The sequence below is a fragment of the Oreochromis aureus genome, linkage group 8 (assembly GCF_013358895.1).
Source record: "Oreochromis aureus strain Israel breed Guangdong linkage group 8, ZZ_aureus, whole genome shotgun sequence".
Taxonomy (NCBI): domain Eukaryota; kingdom Metazoa; phylum Chordata; class Actinopteri; order Cichliformes; family Cichlidae; genus Oreochromis; species Oreochromis aureus.
The window spans coordinates 27,705,276-27,722,018 of record NC_052949.1 but is presented as its reverse complement, the minus strand read 5'-3'; the positions used below and the strand labels follow the sequence as shown (position 1 = coordinate 27,722,018).

At 38.2% G+C, this 16,743-nt stretch overlaps 1 protein-coding gene across 3 annotated transcripts; it reads right to left on the bottom strand.

Annotated features, from left to right (window-relative positions):
* Nucleotides 1-4,969: 4,969 nt before the first annotated feature.
* On the bottom strand, nucleotides 4,970-15,962 carry eme1 (essential meiotic structure-specific endonuclease 1). Of its 3 annotated transcripts, none has more exons than XM_039616574.1 (9): nucleotides 15,298-15,962; nucleotides 14,086-14,789; nucleotides 13,792-13,919; nucleotides 13,540-13,629; nucleotides 12,068-12,189; nucleotides 9,576-9,714; nucleotides 7,632-7,747; nucleotides 7,334-7,523; nucleotides 4,970-5,281 (listed from the first exon to the last, which is right to left on the bottom strand). In XM_039616574.1, the coding sequence occupies exons 2-9, from the start codon at nucleotides 14,765-14,767 to the stop codon at nucleotides 5,105-5,107; spliced, it is 1,644 nt and encodes a 547-aa protein (XP_039472508.1). In that variant the 5' UTR covers nucleotides 14,768-14,789; nucleotides 15,298-15,962; the 3' UTR covers nucleotides 4,970-5,104. The 3 variants fall into 3 exon arrangements, with proteins under 3 accessions (XP_039472508.1, XP_031608857.1, XP_039472509.1); XM_031752997.2 differs by having other exon boundaries at nucleotides 15,433-15,925; XM_039616575.1 differs by having other exon boundaries at nucleotides 14,086-14,432; nucleotides 15,433-15,899.
* Between the last annotated feature and the right edge of the window lie 781 nt (nucleotides 15,963-16,743).

The window sequence follows — 16,743 nt, the reverse complement described above, 5'->3', positions numbered from 1 at the left end:
TGTATATTTATCTTCCTCTTCCCATCCTTTAGTTTACAGGATTCATTTTCTGCCTGCCTGATAATTTATCCAGCCTCAAAATCCTGACACATGCTGATGTTTTTCTATCTCCCTCCCCCATCTGACTATTCTGAGCCAGAGCACAAGTCTGCCCCCTGGTGATTACATCCTGTCATGTCTGCCTGTGCTTTCCAGAACTATGTACTCAGTGAACGTTATCATTTTTCTAAGTAGATGAATTTCGTTTGATCCTATTTGTGCCTTTAAAGTCACACACAGAAAATTAGATTGGACGCCCTAATTTCTAACTACATGAGTGCAGTATGCTGCATACTGCAAAGTATATGGTGAACTAACATTAAAAGATGGACCTGTATAAAATAGTAAAAGTAGCTTTACTTCAACCAGCTAGAGCAGAAAAATGCTGCATTTATGTTAATTTAGTAACAGTAATAATACATTATTTTACAGACTTCACATAATGTCGCTTGCAATGGAATATTTTTTTGTTGCAAAACATCTGTCATAATCAAGATATCCCACATCTGTAGGTATGATGTGTGTATCACTTATGTCCATTCATAGAAATTGCTTCACCTCAATTTCTCACCAGTCACTGTGTGTTGATATCAATTGCTGTCCAAGTGGTTTGTTTTTTACGCATATTTGTTTGATATTTGTATTTTTATGCCTTTATGCCAGCAACAGCCATGCCTGGAGGCATTATGTTTTCAGTTTGTTTGTCTGTTTGTCTATCCTTTTCATGCATATGATAATTCAGGACAGCCAAGTGGGAACTTTACATCTGGCATGTTCACTTTCCACTCAAGCATAAAATGATAAGAAATTGGCTGTCAAAGGTTAAAGTTATTTTGATCCTCAAACAGTTTTTTTGATCCTTGCCTAAATTAAAACTGCACTAAGTAGGTGTCTAGTATTCCCACAATGGCTGCATCATATTTTGTCTCCATCATAGCCACTGGAACTGAATACATCTACTCAAGACAATGCTTGTAATTATCGAACTCTCCACTCATGGTCATTAAAAAATTATCCCATCAAGTGGCAGCCTTTGAAGGCAAAGTGCCAAAAACAGCAGTTCCTCAAACAGCTGGCTCAAAAGGAAGTCAGTCCCCGTTGGCTAATATTTAAAATTTATCAAAATTAAAAATCATTTTTATCTGATAGATAATCTGTTTTGCCTGTTATCCTTAGCTGGTAAGTTAGCGCGCCAGCAATTTTTCCAAATATGAGCAATTCTGGCTCCAAAATAATAAAACAAAACAAAATAAACAAAAACATAAATAAAGAAAAAACAACATGGCAGCCTAATCCATTTCATCACTAACCAGTTTTTTTTATGTTTATATTAAAAGATTCCTATTTCCTATTATCATTTTATTTATTCTTCTCTTCTTTCTTTTTTTTTTTTTTTACCTTGCACAGCCCCTTACTGTTCTTTATTCTTTTATCAAAGATATGAATAAACCACAATTTTCTATATGCTGCATATTTCAGTGTGAGTCAGTCTGAAATCTACCTCCTATCCCCTAAGTTGTTGTACCTCTAAGTGTCTCTCTGCATGCAGGACCTGGAGTGATGAATGCTGCTCATCACTTAAACCCATTAAACAGTTCGTTAACCATCAGTCTCTTTCCCCGTCTTTTCCTCTGTTCCTTTGTCATCACTTCTTGGTCAGGTTCCAGTCTTGCTAATGCAACTAAAATGAGCATTGTGTGCATGGCAAAGCAAAGTGGATCACATTTGTGGAGGCTTTTTAACACTTCACACTATAACAACACAACAAGACTCAACACACAAGGAACAGACAAAGCAGAGAGCAAAGACACAGAGAGCATAGGCGGTTCATTTGGACAAGGGTTAAAACACACAAGGTATGAGGCACTTCGTATAATGGCTAATTAAACCAAATTAAAAGTGAGCCACAGAGACTTAATTTAACTGCATTATTATGGCATACACTGCTTTGGTCATTTTGTCAAGGAAGGAAAAGGAAAAAGGGTGGGAATGAAAAATAAACTTTAAATGATAAAGATGCAATAAAATCTTCATCAAGTATTCTAAGACCATAAATTATAGCTTTAAAAACTTAGAAAACAAAGAGTAAAGTGAAATTCCAGCATCCTAGCAAACATTTTGGTTTTCAATAACCACCAGATGCATTTCACAGTGTTTACTCTGGGTTGAAAAATAGTGCTAGAAGAAGTTTCTTAAAGCTTGCCTGGTTGTCCTTGATAGAAGCATGAGAAAGTTTGTGTCCAAGAACTTTTTTATTTTACTTTTTTATCTTTAAGAAAAATGTAATAAAACATTCCTGATTCAAAGAATGTCAAGAAAAATCCTGAGACAATAACTCGACCTCCTGATCTCCCAGTCTGCGATACATTTTTGGTCCTACTGTGTAAACTCACTAGAGGAAATGGTTGTGATAGTCCACACACATTTAGTACGCCATGCAAGAAATGAAAGCGCCTTTCATTGCATGGCACCTCGAGGCGCCTTTTGTTTTGATTTGGCGCTATATAAATAAAATTGAATTGAATTGAACTGAATTGAAATGAAATTTAGATGTACAGAAAAGGAAATGGATTAATAATGTGGTTTATCTTTAAGAAAATACATAAAGCCTGCTCCTGTAATGCTACTCTCTCTACCTGGGATGGCTGTTGTGTGGCTATCCATTTATAGTAATTTCATAAAATAGTTGTGAATGTATAACGCCTATTTAACAAAAGAAAAACATTGATATAATTTCTTCATTGCAATATATAGAAAATGTATAGGTTCCAGAAGCCAGTGCAGAAGTGCCTCAAATCTACAGTCATCTGGTGGACTTCATTTAGAATTTACTTAATAAGTGTATGGTTCCCATCCACATGTGGAAGTTTATGGTAAGTTTATGGACTGCTTTGTTACAGATTCTAGAGGGAAATGTGACTTGCTGTGTGTGAACCACTGAGAAAATGGGGATGAGTGAAGGGTTTAAGGTAACAGACAAAATTTTTGGTACTGCACTAACAGCTCCGAATCATCCATCCGAAATGACAATTACACACTCGTTCTGATAGCATTTGCCCCTGACTCCTAGAAGCAACCAATACGGGCTTCACAACAGGCATAAGACTTTTTCCCAAATTGCATGCCACAAATATTAGTGTGATGAATGGCCATCGAGCAGCCAGGCTACAATTATTGCAGGCAGAGACAGGATTTAGTACAACCCAAGTCTTATTATTTTTATTTATGAAAGTTTTAATTTTCAAACCTTAACAGCTCTGTGGAACACTAGTGACCTATATCAGCAGCAAATATAAACAGCGCTAATTGGGTAATTGTCAGCCTTTTATACCCTGCTGCTAATGAGCCACACTTTACATAACATGCTGGGGGTATTTCCAAACTTCCTAAAAGCCATTTAAGCCCTGTAACCATTTATATATTACAATTTATAATTAAACTATCAGCCAATAGCATCTGTAAACCCATTTGCAATAAGACCGTAGAACCCTACAATTACCAAACACACCCAAAATCTCCACACATTACCCGCACCCAACTTATTCCTTGGTCTCTCTCAGAACCCTTAAATACTGTTCAGATTCTCATGCCCAAAATTCCTGGAGAAGACAAAGGGGAAAACAGGTGTTTGCGACACCTCAAATCCACTTGGACTACAGATGGGCAGATGAAGCATTGGATAGAGCATTGCATCTTTCTCATTGTAACAAAAGAGCACTTGAAGCTTCAAAGGCTCAAAGATATGCCCTACTAGTGACATTTAGTCAGCTACAATTTTCCACAAACTTCTACATTATTCACACATAATGGGCTCAAATTGTGGTCATAAATATTTTGTACTTGTAAATCAGACTGTGTAGTTGTGAACTGAGTTTTGTGACCTTGTAAACAAAAATATCTGAAAATTGTGTCTTTGTGCATTTTGTCAAGATCTGTTTACAGATACAATTTTTATATATAGATAAGAATTTGTGTATGTCTAAAAGAGATTTGTGTTTGAAAATGAAAAAATTACACAAGTTACACATTTTTTTTGTCAAGGTCTGTTGACAGATACAAAGCATTTAACTCTGCACTCAAGTTCTCTCGCTTGTGAGTTTCAACTTGCAAATACGAATTTTGACCAGAAATTTTTTCCTTTCAGCTGATTGGTCAATGTCATTGTGGTGGGGCGTGGTCTGTGGCATGGCGGTTGGGGCGTGCCACCTGAGCATTGTGGGTGAGGCTTAAGGTCCAGTGATTGGAAACAGATGTGGATGAGAATATAAATTGTGACTGTTTGAATTTTACAATAATATATTTAATGTGTTTCTTACGTTTTTGTAGCCAGCAGTGAAGTCAGTTTGAACATATAGCTAATAGCTATATGTTCATATAGCTCAGTTGTCCAAGCAATTTCAGTTAGCACTGTTTTTATACATTCTTTATTTTATTCTCATACCACCCATTATTCAAAATTAATTTGTATTTTTTTCATAAAGTTCTTATTCTGTAATAATTAAATAAGATTTAGATTTAAATGTGTTGGCTATTTAAATCTTACTTAAAATTTGATGAAAATGAACTTATTCATGAAATGACCCCTTTAGTATCACTGCTGGATGGGGTCAAAGTGACTAATGGCCATTCTAGTGTAATATTTTGTTGTCCTGTTACAGCTACTTGAAACATGATTTAGACTGATATGGCAGGTTTGGTCTTTGAAGTGAGATGACGGGTATTTCAACATGTGTTTCAAATGATTCAAAGTTATCACAAATGAAGGTGTCTTTCAATGCTATGAAGCAGGGAGGGAATACATGTGTAAATAAAACAGTGCCAAAGATTCAAATCAGTCACCTCACGAACCCTTAAAGTGAGCTGTAACACAATTTCCCCCAGAATCAATTAAGTATGGTTGCTGTGCATATCTTATACTGGTCTTCAAAACTGTTATTTAAATAAAACTTTAATACATAAATAAAATTTTTAAAAATCTGAACTTTAATTACATAGTATTAAATTCAAAGATATGACCACAAACGTCCAACTCAAAGCAGGTGGGCCACAAAATCAAATTCAAATTTCAGAGATTAGAGTCTAGACTCAGTTCTGGATCACAGGAGCTCATTGTCAGGAAGATGCGTCTGGAGAGCTCCGGACCAATCCTACGAGTGGTGGAAGTGACACCTTCTCCTCTCCGGATCAGTAGGTCAGAGAGCAAAGAGACCTTCTCTTGTTTGGTCCTGCACAGGTTGTAAGCCTACAAACAGACAAGGAAATATCAAGTATTAACAAATAAACTGACATGTTTGCAGATGTGCCTTGTGATGTGTTGACTCACATCCGAGAAATCTTATAGGCTGCAGTTAACATTGTGATAAATAAAGTAATAAAAAGCCTAAGCTCTTCATGCCATCGTCAATGATGTCCACAGACCAAACACAAAGTGAAGTTTGTATGTAATTGTTTTGCTTGCAAAGTCTATGAAAAGACGAAGCCGACACAAATTTATGCAGGATAGAGCAAATAGAGGTGATCACACATCAACATGATTTGAAAAATAATGCTTTGTATTCTATTTAAGATGCTTGGATGAACTGGATTCTCAGCATAAGTAAGTCAATAAAATCATGGTAAAAAATTAAAAACAACATGCTCATACGCTAAGTTTTCAACCCAGCAGTAGCAGTGACAGCACAACGCGCCAGCTTCCAAAAAAAACAAGAGATGCACAACTGGGAGAAAGTGGTTTGCAACAGAAGATATGTCAACTTTGCCATACATATAATAGGGCCTCTATAATTCAAAATTGGCTTCACAAGCCAGAGACAGAACATAAAAACAAGCAGTAGGACTTCTGAAAGCACATTACTATTAATGATTCCAGTTATTGGTCCCCTACCATTTCATGCTGTGGTAAATATTTGTGGATTTTAAAAAACACCCATTTGGTAAAAAATACACCTAAAGACTGAGACCACACACACACCTCAGAGGAAGTTCATTTGTGTGTGTTTTATTCTTTTAATCACTCATGGTTGAGGGTAGGTGAGGGTAGGAACTAAAAACGTCACAATACCAGAAATGTAAAGTATACCTTCATACCCAACTCTTAATGCCTTTAATATCAAAAAGTTGGGGTAAAAACTACATTGGGCCATCTTCCCCATGTAGTTTTGCTGTGCCATTTGTAGTTTTCTTATGGCCACCATCTTTTATCAACATGTAAAAACAGTATTGCTGCCAGCATTAATCTCATTAAAATGACGTTGATGCCATAACCGCATTAACGCGGCAAATCTCCGTTAGCGAGTTAGCGCGGATCACCCCGTGCATGGGGCTGCACGGCAACAACATGTTAGCGCCGTTAACGAGATTAACAAGATTAACGCTGACAGCACTAAAAAACAGATGAAGAGACTGCAATTATCATGAGTTCAGGAAGAATTACAACCTTGATACATTTGCTTCCTATAGTACCAAATTTTCAGAATTTTGCTATTGAAATCAAAAGCTTTGCTGTCACGCTCAGCTGTCTCTTCAGCACAACAGACCAGTACAGCACCTGCATAACTGCGCCACTCCATCTGTCAGAGTCCCACTCCACTCGTCTCCCACTTTACTTGCTCCACTTGAGGCAGCAACCCATCCCCAACTTGAACGCCTGGCCTCAGACTTGGAGTTGCTAACTCTGGTCAAGTATCAAGTATGTAGCTTATCAAAAATATACAAGATTGTTACTGTAATGCAGAAAAAGTTGGGGGGTTTTGTATATTTTATATTTTTGTCTACTGAACATATTTCAATCCTTAAGATCAAATTCTAATATTAAATAAAGATAACTCAAATCAATGAATGACAAACGTGAAGATAATCCAGAGAAGTAAAGGACTTCAAACCATCAAAGAAAAGTTAAAAAGAAAATAACCTCAGAGTCTGTAAATAAAATTATCAAATATTACATTACATTGTTTGACTTTCAAGCAGCCAATGTGAACCTGCCTTAACATAAAGACCGTAGCAGAGCTCCGTTATATGGAACTTCAGTGAAAAACCTAAATTAATTCTCTGCAACACCACCAAAGGTGTTCTGAGCAACGCAATAAGAGGTTAGCAGTGGATCCTTTAAGTCCTACAAGCTGTGAATCGGGGGTTTTTGTTGCCATAAGAATAGGAAATATTTTTTCGTGTTAGAAGAATCTGATAGAACTGTTCTAATTACAAACAGAAGCAGGAGTAAAACAGAAAGGCAGAATTATATATTCTTTATCATGGCCTTGTCAGTAAGCTGTTGCTATAATCAAGCTTGTACCTTCTTGAGCAGCTGTGGAGAGGGATAAGCTGCCAAGATGGCAGCAGCCATGTCTGGGCTCACTCTGTTGAACTGCTGGATCTGTCTCTTCCACACCTGCAGCAGACCCTTACCACCTCTATCCACCCGCTGGCCCCCTGCCCACTCACTCTCTAGGTAGAAGGAAAAGCCAGTCTTTTCCCTCTCTCTCCTGAAAAAACAGGGAAACATGGGAAATGACTGTTTGATTTGGCAGAGGTGGTGTTAAGCTGAACTGTGATGAGAGAGAAAAAAAAAGAAAAAAAAACCAGTTGCTCACTTGAAAGGGGCCTCTGCAACTGCTTTGGTTGTCATGGTGATGTGATCCGAGAAGTCCCTCCAGGTACAAAAGAAGCAGACTGAGACACCAGTGTGAAGCTGGAGATGCACCATTGCCTGAAGGGATATCAGAAAACAAACATGAATCACTATAAGCATAAGCAAAATAGTACCATGATTTAATTTGTCCCTTGAAAACACACCAGACTCTTCAGTATAAATCAACATGTTTGCCACTGCAGCCAGAGATCCTTGAAATTGTAGACCGATATAAAAAAAAACCTAAATAAACATCTTACAGTGGTGTGAAAAAGTGTTTGCCCCCTTCCTCATTTCAATTTTTTAATGTTTCTCACACTTAATGATTCACATCATTAAAAAAATTTCAACATTAAACATTAGACAAAAATAGCACACATAAATACAAAATGCAGGTGTTTATTGTTTGGGGGCAGACCTACACAGCACTGTGTGAAAAAGTGACTGCCCCTAAACCTAATAACTGGTTGGACCATCCTTAGCAGCAACAACTGCAATCAAGCGTTTGCGATAGCTGTCAGTGAGTCACTCCTGACATTCCTTTGGATGGCGCTCTGCTTGGTGTTGGCTCTCTCTGCGGTAGAGTATCACTTCCTGTTACAACACAGTGGTGTTTTTGTGTAGCTTATCTGTATAGCCAGTTTTATTAAAAACTAGATAACATCCTATTTCACAGTGTCATCCTTACATGCTTTACCCAAAGCACAGGAAGAAGTTTTAAATTTTAAATTATTTAATTTAAAATATTCACTCACTGTGTATTTAGGGATTCACTAGCTTAGCTTAGCTCACAGCAAACCCGCTAGTACCATGGCCTCTACACCTGTTCCTCCTGCACTTTCCTGCTCATTGTGTCAGATGTTTAGTTTACTTCTTGGTCTCCTGTAGCAATAATGATACTTGTAATAAATGTAGCCTGTTTGCAGTCCTGGAGGCCAATATCACTGAATTTGAGACCCAGCTTCACACCCTTGAAAAATGCAGGTTAGGCAAGCCCCTGTAGCCGGTGCAACCAAAGGTAGCCTCTCCCCCAGAAGACTGTCCCGAGCAGCCAGGAAAACAGGATGGCTGGATGACAATGAGGAGGAAGCGTAGTCCTAATTTAAAAGATTAAAGCAGATAACTAGTAAAGCTAGAATATCTTACTGTTCATCACTGATCAAGACTGTTAAAGGAAGTCCTATCTTAGCAGAGGTATCATTAGAAGGTATCATTAGAGGGCAACTTTATTTAACCATGAAGCCAGATAACACACACCAATTAGTTAAACTGCAAGAATGTCTTAGAGACATAAAGACCTGGATGGCCTCTAATTTCCTGCTTCTAAATTCCGATAACCCTGAGGTTATGGTACTCGGCCCTAAAAGTCATACGGTATCATACCAGATGCTTAATATGGATGTCATTACATTGGCCTCCAGTAACACTGTGAGGGAGCTGGGAGTCATTTTTGACCAGGATATGTCCTTCAATGCACATATTAAACAAATACGTTAGACTGCTTTCTTCCATTTGCACAATATCGCTAAAATTAGAAATATCCTGTCTCAGACTGATGCTGAAAAACTAGTTCATGCATTTATTACTTCCAGACTGGAATTTCAATGGCTTTATTTCTCATTTGTTTCTGACTTGCCTTGGATTACGGCATGATGTCTGGCTTTTTAGGATCTTTTGGTCTACTCCACTTTGTCATGCAGTTTCCATTTAAGTGATTTCTTAGGGGTAGCAATCACTTTTTCCACACATGGCCATGTACGTTCATTTTTCACACATTATCCCCTATTATATTTAAGGGATATATTGATTCAGTTGCGTGGGGATTGTTTAATTAATACAAAAGCTCATTATTTTTTTATTTTTTCTATATAATTATAAATTATCCTGTGTCAACCACCTAACCTACCTCCTCTACGTCAACTCGCGACACCTCAGGCAGTACACCAGCTCCACCATTCTTCTTTCTCCTCTTGGTTTTACTTCCCCCCGTCTCCTCCCCAGCAACAGCCTCTCGAAAATGCTTCTGGTTTTGTGATTTCTGTGATCTTGAGAAAAAACATTTTTGGTCATTTCAGACATTAATGCTCAGGACCTTCATTGATGCATTTACTCTCTTCACACTTATTCCTCTTAGTATTTCCACCAGAGGTTTTCCAGATTACACAGTGACGCTTGCCATATTTTCAGACAGCCATGTCTTTACGTAAGGTTATGCAGTTTCTGAGTGCCTTGCCTTGTTGTTTTCAACACTTTATGGAGCACTTTATACTATTGTGCAAGTTACACAAAGAGACACCTTTGTAGGACCATAAAACCGGTGTAATGGACAGACCATTCTCTGCGTTTCTTGCTGGACATACAGCTGAACTCGTTCTCTCACACGTTTTAGCTCAGTTGTCGCAAAGATAGATACAGAACATCTTTACCACCTCATACCATATATTGATTGTACATTTAAGTTCCTTATTGTATCATTTTTAGATTTTGATTAATTGGGGGTACTCATTTATTTGTATTTTGTATTTAATTGGTAGTTGTAACACATTAATTTCCCAATTTTGGTAAATATTTATCATTTCAATTTCAGTATCTTTCAGTTTTTTATTTAGTTCCAGATGTTACTTTAGTGTTTACATACAGCTTTCCTGCTCTAATTGAGCATTCAAAGTGCTTCTTACCACCAGCCACATTCATATTCACACACATACTGACAGACCCACACAGTCACAGTTCGTTGCTCTGGGGTGAGCATGTAGCTCAAGGACACTTGGGCATGTGGAATCAATCTGCTGACCTTCTGCCTCCTGAGCAACAGATACCACCACAAGTGTTGATGTAGTCAAAGTCATAGAGCTTTTAAATGATTCAACTTAAAAAATGAGCCATTTGATAATGTCGTTTTCTTCTGCATTTTACATCAAATAGGTTTTAATAAGAGCTTTCATGACTGGGTGGTGGTGTTTCTGGCAGTGATCATTAAAAAAAGGGGGTTTTTTCAAAGTGAGAAAGAACAATTTAAAAAAGTAATAAAGCCTGAGAGATTATCTATTTGGTGATATATTCAATTCAACAACAGTCGCCTCAAAGCATTTTATATTGTAAGGCAAAGACCCAAATACAAGACAAAAATGCAAAGAAATACAGATAAATCCCAACAATCATATGACCCTCTATGAGCAGGCACTTTGGTGACAGTGGGAAGGAAAAATTCCCTTTTAACAGGAAGAAACCTCCAGCAGAACCAGGCTCAGGGATTGGGGGGCCATCTGTCATGACTGGTTGGGGTGAGAGAAGGAAGACAGGACAAAGATGCACTGAGGAAGACAGCCAGAGATTAATAATAACTAATAATTAAATTCAGAGAGGTGTATAAACAAAGTGAGTGAAAAAGGTGACTCAAGAATAAACACTCAGTGCATCATGGAACTCTCCCAACAGCCTAGGCTTATTGCAGTGTAACTAAGGGAGGATTCAGGGTGACCTGATCCAGCCTTAAATATATGCTTTATCAAAGAGGAAAGTTTGAAGCCTAATATTAAAAGTAGAGAGAAGGTGTCTGTCTCCTGAATCTAAATTGGAAGCTGGTCTCACAGAAGAGGGGCCTAAAAGCTGAAGGCTCTGCCTCCCATTCTACTTTCTTACTTTTTACTTAAATTTTCTGGGAATCATAAGTAAGCCCCCAGTCTAACATGATCTGAAATATGCTCTCTTTCCCAGTCATTTTGGATCAACTGAAAGCTTTTCAGGGAGTTTTTTAGAACATCCTGATAACAACAAATTACAGTAGTCCATCCTAGAAGTAATAAATGCATGAACTAGTTTTTTAGTGTCACTTTGAAATAGGGTGTTTCTAATTTTAGAGATATTGCAAATGGAAGAAAGTCAAACATATTTCTTTAATATGTGCATTGAAGGACATATCCTGGTAAAAAATTCCAAGATTCCTCACAGTGTTACTGGAGGTCAAAGTAATGCCATCCCATAGTAAGCACCTGGTTAGAGACCAGATTTTTTGAGATTTTTGGGCCGAGTACATTGACCTCAGCTGAATTTAGAAGCAAAACATTTTAGGTCATCAAGGTCCTTATGTCATGAAGACATTCCTGCAGTTTATCTAACTGGTTTGTGTTATCTGGTTTCATAGATAGATAGAGTCAACTGCACAGGAGTGAAAATGTATGCTGTGCTTTCTAATTACACTGCCTAAGGGAAGCATGTGTAATGTAAACAGAACTGGTCCTACCACAGAACCCTGTGGAACTTCATAATTAAATTAATTAAACTCCGAGGGATCCTGAGCTAATAGAGTGGCTAAATACAACAATAGCACAAGCTATAGAGCAACAATAACCAAATTATCCTTTAAAATGTTCTACAGCTCAACCTTCAAATCCTTACCTGAAGTATTTCTCAAGCTCAATAACTGCTAGGCTAAGGGTCTTGCCAAGGTGACGCCTCTGCTGCTCCTGGACCCAGGATGTCAATGTGGGCCCACAGTCTGATCTGCCATGCCTCTCATTCTGGATTACACAAGGAGGTAGATATTAGGAAAAAATTAACTCTATTGATATGCAATTAGAACTCCTTAAAATTAATTATACTATGCAACTAATGACAAGAAAGAATGAAAATTATGTAAATGTTTACCTTTATTTCTTAAATGTAATAACACATTTTCTTGTTCGCCATGTCCAGCATAAGCAATTTTCTGAGTTAGTTTTTCGCCACACTCACAATTACAATATATTCAATACACACAATCATAAATTGTGTGTATTGAAAGCCTCATACCTATTATTTCTCTGTGCCATGAAGCTCCAGTGCTGTACATGTTATTTAAAAAACATAAATAAGACAACACCTTTCATCTCAGTGTCTTTCTGCAACAAAAATCACTCTATACCACCAAAAATATATGAATCCACTACTGAAAACAGTTGGCTACAAATACATAATTTACCCAAGTCTTAGTAAGGTTTGTTAAAAAGTTACTGCTAAAACTACCTGTTTCAGAAATGTAGTAAGTCTTTTTTGGTACTATATTTGTAATTTTTTTTAAACATATTTACATTTTCAGGGGAATTCATTAGCTTGGAGTTGACCATTTGTACATGTTTAGCATAATCTAATTTTCTTGGTTGATGTACAAAATGTGGATGTCATCAATGTTTAAGCTCACACTAGCTGTGAGCTAGTGCACTGCAGGTGCCACTGGTTTTCTAAGGGTAGAAATTAGCGATAGCTATAAAGCTACTAATCGGAAGGTTGGTGGTTCAATCCCTTGCTGTTCCAGTCTCCATGCCAAATATCCTTGGGCAAGATAGTAACCCAAAGTTCCAATGCAGGCATTGGAGTATGAATGTGTGTGAATGTTAGAAAGCACTGCGATAGAAAAAGCAGAGAAAAAAGTTAAATAGTGCTTACATGAATGGTTGTAGGTAGGTCAAGGGAAGTATGTCACTCACCTTCTTAAATAAGAAAAGAATAAAATATTTTTCTCAAAACATTTTCACACTCATCCTCGTGTTTTTTATTGTTCTATGGTTAGCACTGTTGTCTCACAGAGAATTTTTATGGTTTGAACCATCTGAACGTTTTTTTTTTTTTTGTAAATGGACCGACGGAGGTTTTTATCATTTGTTTGGTTTTTTACCCTAATGGCCAAAATACATAAATCCTTTAACATTGCCTAATGTCATTTTCTAGTCGGCGCTTGCCTTTTGCCTTCTTCGTTCTCTTCCTGTTGTTCCTAAACTCTCCTAGTTTCTGATCAGATGCAGTAATGCTTCTGATCAGTCAGAAGTCAGTAGAAGAAGCAGTGGTTCTGCTCTGTTGATCCTTCAAGCATACCATCAGCACCCACAACAAACCTGAACGTAGTTGTGGATCAAAGTAATGAAGTCCTCCACTGTCATCTGTATCACAACATAGGCCTCTAGTACAGATGCTCCTTCATCTGCCTGAAACATGGCAAAGATAGTAAAAGGTGTTACTGCTAAATAAGCACTCATGAAACCACTTCATTCATTTATGGCAATTACGGCAAATTTGACAAGTTCACATTCATGCTTCACTTTGAGTAAAGTGAGGTAAAGAGAAAAATATTGTATGTGTCTTATCACCTGCGCACAGGGAGCTCTTCTCATCCAGCTCACACTGCGTGGGAGGGATTGTTTCTTGATGGCGCAGCTACAACCCAGAGCCTGTAACGAGGCCAGCAAAGTGCCGCCTCCTTCCAGCTGTAGGAGAGCTGCACACACAAACACACTCAGCACAATTACAGCCACAATTAGCACATTTAATGACTTCAATAATACTGCAGATGAAAGACTGGCTGCATGTGCAGTTTAAAATAAAATTTGTAATGATCTGCATTTATCTACATTGCCAAGTATAATTTAATGTTTTCTTTTTACCTGGATCCACCACCACCACCATATGCTTGATACATTCCTCTGGCCTCAGGGCCCTAGCAGCCTCTGCCAGAGCTTTCCTCTCCATTTTCTGTCTCTCTCGTTCCTCCCTGAGCACATCCTTGTCTGGCTGCTGTCTCTTCTTAGCCTCCCTCTTACTCAGAGCCACCTCCCTGGAGACCTGGATCTCCTCAACCATTCGCTTGCCAAGTTTCCTCTTAGAAGGAAAAGTGTCTGTGTTCCTTGCTCCGTTCAGAGGAAGCTCCTGTCCACAGCCCATTTTTCTCACCTGATGTGAGCCGAGCGGGCACTCTGACTCTGAAAAGCCATTCTGGCCAGAAAACTGTGAGCTGGGCAGACAGAGCGGCAAACAGTGCTCGGCATCATTCTCATTAGTCACGATGGAGGAGGTGCTAATCACATTGTCTCGCCTTGCCTTGATTCTTTGTGCTAAAGGAACATAAGGTGCATCATCATCATCGGAACTGCTGCTGATTATCGTTACATTAGCCATTCCCATGCACACGCCACCACTCCCCCTCCCTGGGGAGGAGACAGCTGCTGCTGCAGCATCAAAACCATCAAAGTCTGGTTTCTCTGCATGTCTGTGGGAGGCTGGCTGGAGGAAGTCAAACACAGGCAGCTCCTCATCAGGGTCACTGGTGCAGTCACTTTGGCTGCCCATGCTCACATATCCAAGGAGGTTACTGTACATATTGTGTGACACAACAACAACATCATCACTTAACAAGATTTGAAACAAAAGTCTTTATGCTTCTTAAATAATTAACAAATTATTAGGTAAACCTGAAAATCAAAACCTAAAGCAACAGGTTAAGGCGTTTTCGTAAATTCGACTTGAACACAGTCCAACCAGCAAGCCTTATTTCAGTGAAATTCTTATTTGAATAAACGGTGCGCAGTGCTTGTTACCGCCCACCGTAGTGTTTTCTGGTGTTAGAAGATAAGCAAGGCCAATTATAGGAGTCGCTTGGTGTAACGTTATTGACTTCTCTCACTTAATTGAATATCCAACTTCCAGCTACGCTGTGTCTAACCGAACAGGACCTGGCGATAAAGAAATTACTTTTTAAATTGAGTTTGGCACGACATTAATGTTCTTTTAGAAACGATCAGGAAGGACAACCCGAGCACATATTACCCGACTGCAGGCATCAGCTGAAGGTTAGCAAACTAGCTTAACGCGTCACTTACTGCGGTTCGCTTAACTCTTTGAAATTACAAGGCAGTAGTAATTAAGTAGTTAATAAAGAAGCAGCATAGATAAGAAAAAATATTAACTACTTGCTCTAACTTCAAACTACCGCGCGAAATTATTTATTTATTTACCCGAACACAGAGAACTGCGAGACTTGTTTGATTTCCCCGGGTAATGATGCATTCACGGGTTCCCGGAGGACGAGGATTTTCTGAAACTTCCGCGGACACTGAGGCCGGGTCTTGTGGCCACGTTAAGAAAGAAAAAAATACTTTTTCAAATAATGTTTTTCAAATAATGTTTCTAAACTCGAAATATCGACCTTAATCCCAAAATAGAAACTAACTTTTTTTAATGTGGCCCTAACAGTAGTAGAGATAGTAGTAGTGCATTTAGAAGGAGAGGTTTGGAGGCGGAAAGAACGTGACGCCGCGAGATTTAAACTACAAACAAAAGTGATTGATAGTTTTTTTTGGTTTTTGGACTACGTTAGGGCTGTGCGATGCTGCAAATGTCGGTTTCGATCCGATATCAAATAAATACAGGGCCAGTATTGCCGAAACTGATACTTTCAACTTATAAAGGCAGCCTATGTAGGGAAGTGCAGTGTGTATTATGAGATGAATCATCATCGACCACTAAATCACTCTGATTTTTAATTTCTACAATACTTAGTTAACACAACAAAACACAACTTTCATGTATTTCAAAATTTGGGTTCTTTGAGACCTGTAATGTAAATAGGCCTGTTTCTAAAGCACGTTGGGTCAGCTTCTGTTGTTTAAATGTGCTATAGGATATAAATAAAATAGTTGTGACAGTCAACACAAAAAGGTTCAGATATTTTTCATAGTCCATGTTTGAGGTGTATTTTTTTCATTTCCTAAAAAATAATAGATTTAACACTATTCAGTGGGCTATTTGCTGAACTTCGAGGACAGAAACAAAGTATTGATCCTATCGCAATAGTGTTGATCTAATGCCAATACCAGTTTTGGTATCGATAACTGGATCGATACGACCTCCTGATTTGGATCACAGACTTTTGCGCTTGGCATAAGCTGGTGTGTGGCTGGACTAGAATGGCATTTCAGGTAGAGGATGAGGACGACATGGATTAGGGAGACTTGATGCTGGTCTATGGTGAAAAAGAATCACGAAGAGAGAGAAACAGAAGAGTGGATGGAAGTTTATTAGAAACACAGAGCAGCAAACAAAAATTTAGAGGATAATAGTTCAGGAAAATAGTTCAGACAAAGGTAGTGTAGTCTGAAAAGATATTAAAAGAGAAGAGTTTAAAATAATCCTAAAATTCAGCAAGGAGGATGGGGGGGGTGCAGTTAAGCCCAATAATTTTTTTGCACGAACTGAAAAAGAGGTTAGGAGAGGTCACACTATCTAAAATCCTTAGAGATGGAAGTCTTTTATTAGCAGTTTTGTCT

What these genes read in the sequence shown, in the direction of transcription:
- eme1 (XM_039616574.1), bottom strand. Translation starts at nt 14,767, where the DNA reads ATGGGCAGCCAAAGTGACTGCACCAGTGACCCTGATGAGGAGCTGCCT. An exon ending in GTTGCAGAGGCCCCTTTCAA is followed by an intron (nt 7,524 to 7,631) that starts GTGAGCAACTGG and finishes CTGTTTTTTCAG; the next exon opens with GAGAGAGAGGGAAAAGACTG. An exon ending in CTCCACAGCTGCTCAAGAAG is followed by an intron (nt 5,282 to 7,333) that starts GTACAAGCTTGA and finishes GTCTGTTTGTAG; the next exon opens with GCTTACAACCTGTGCAGGAC.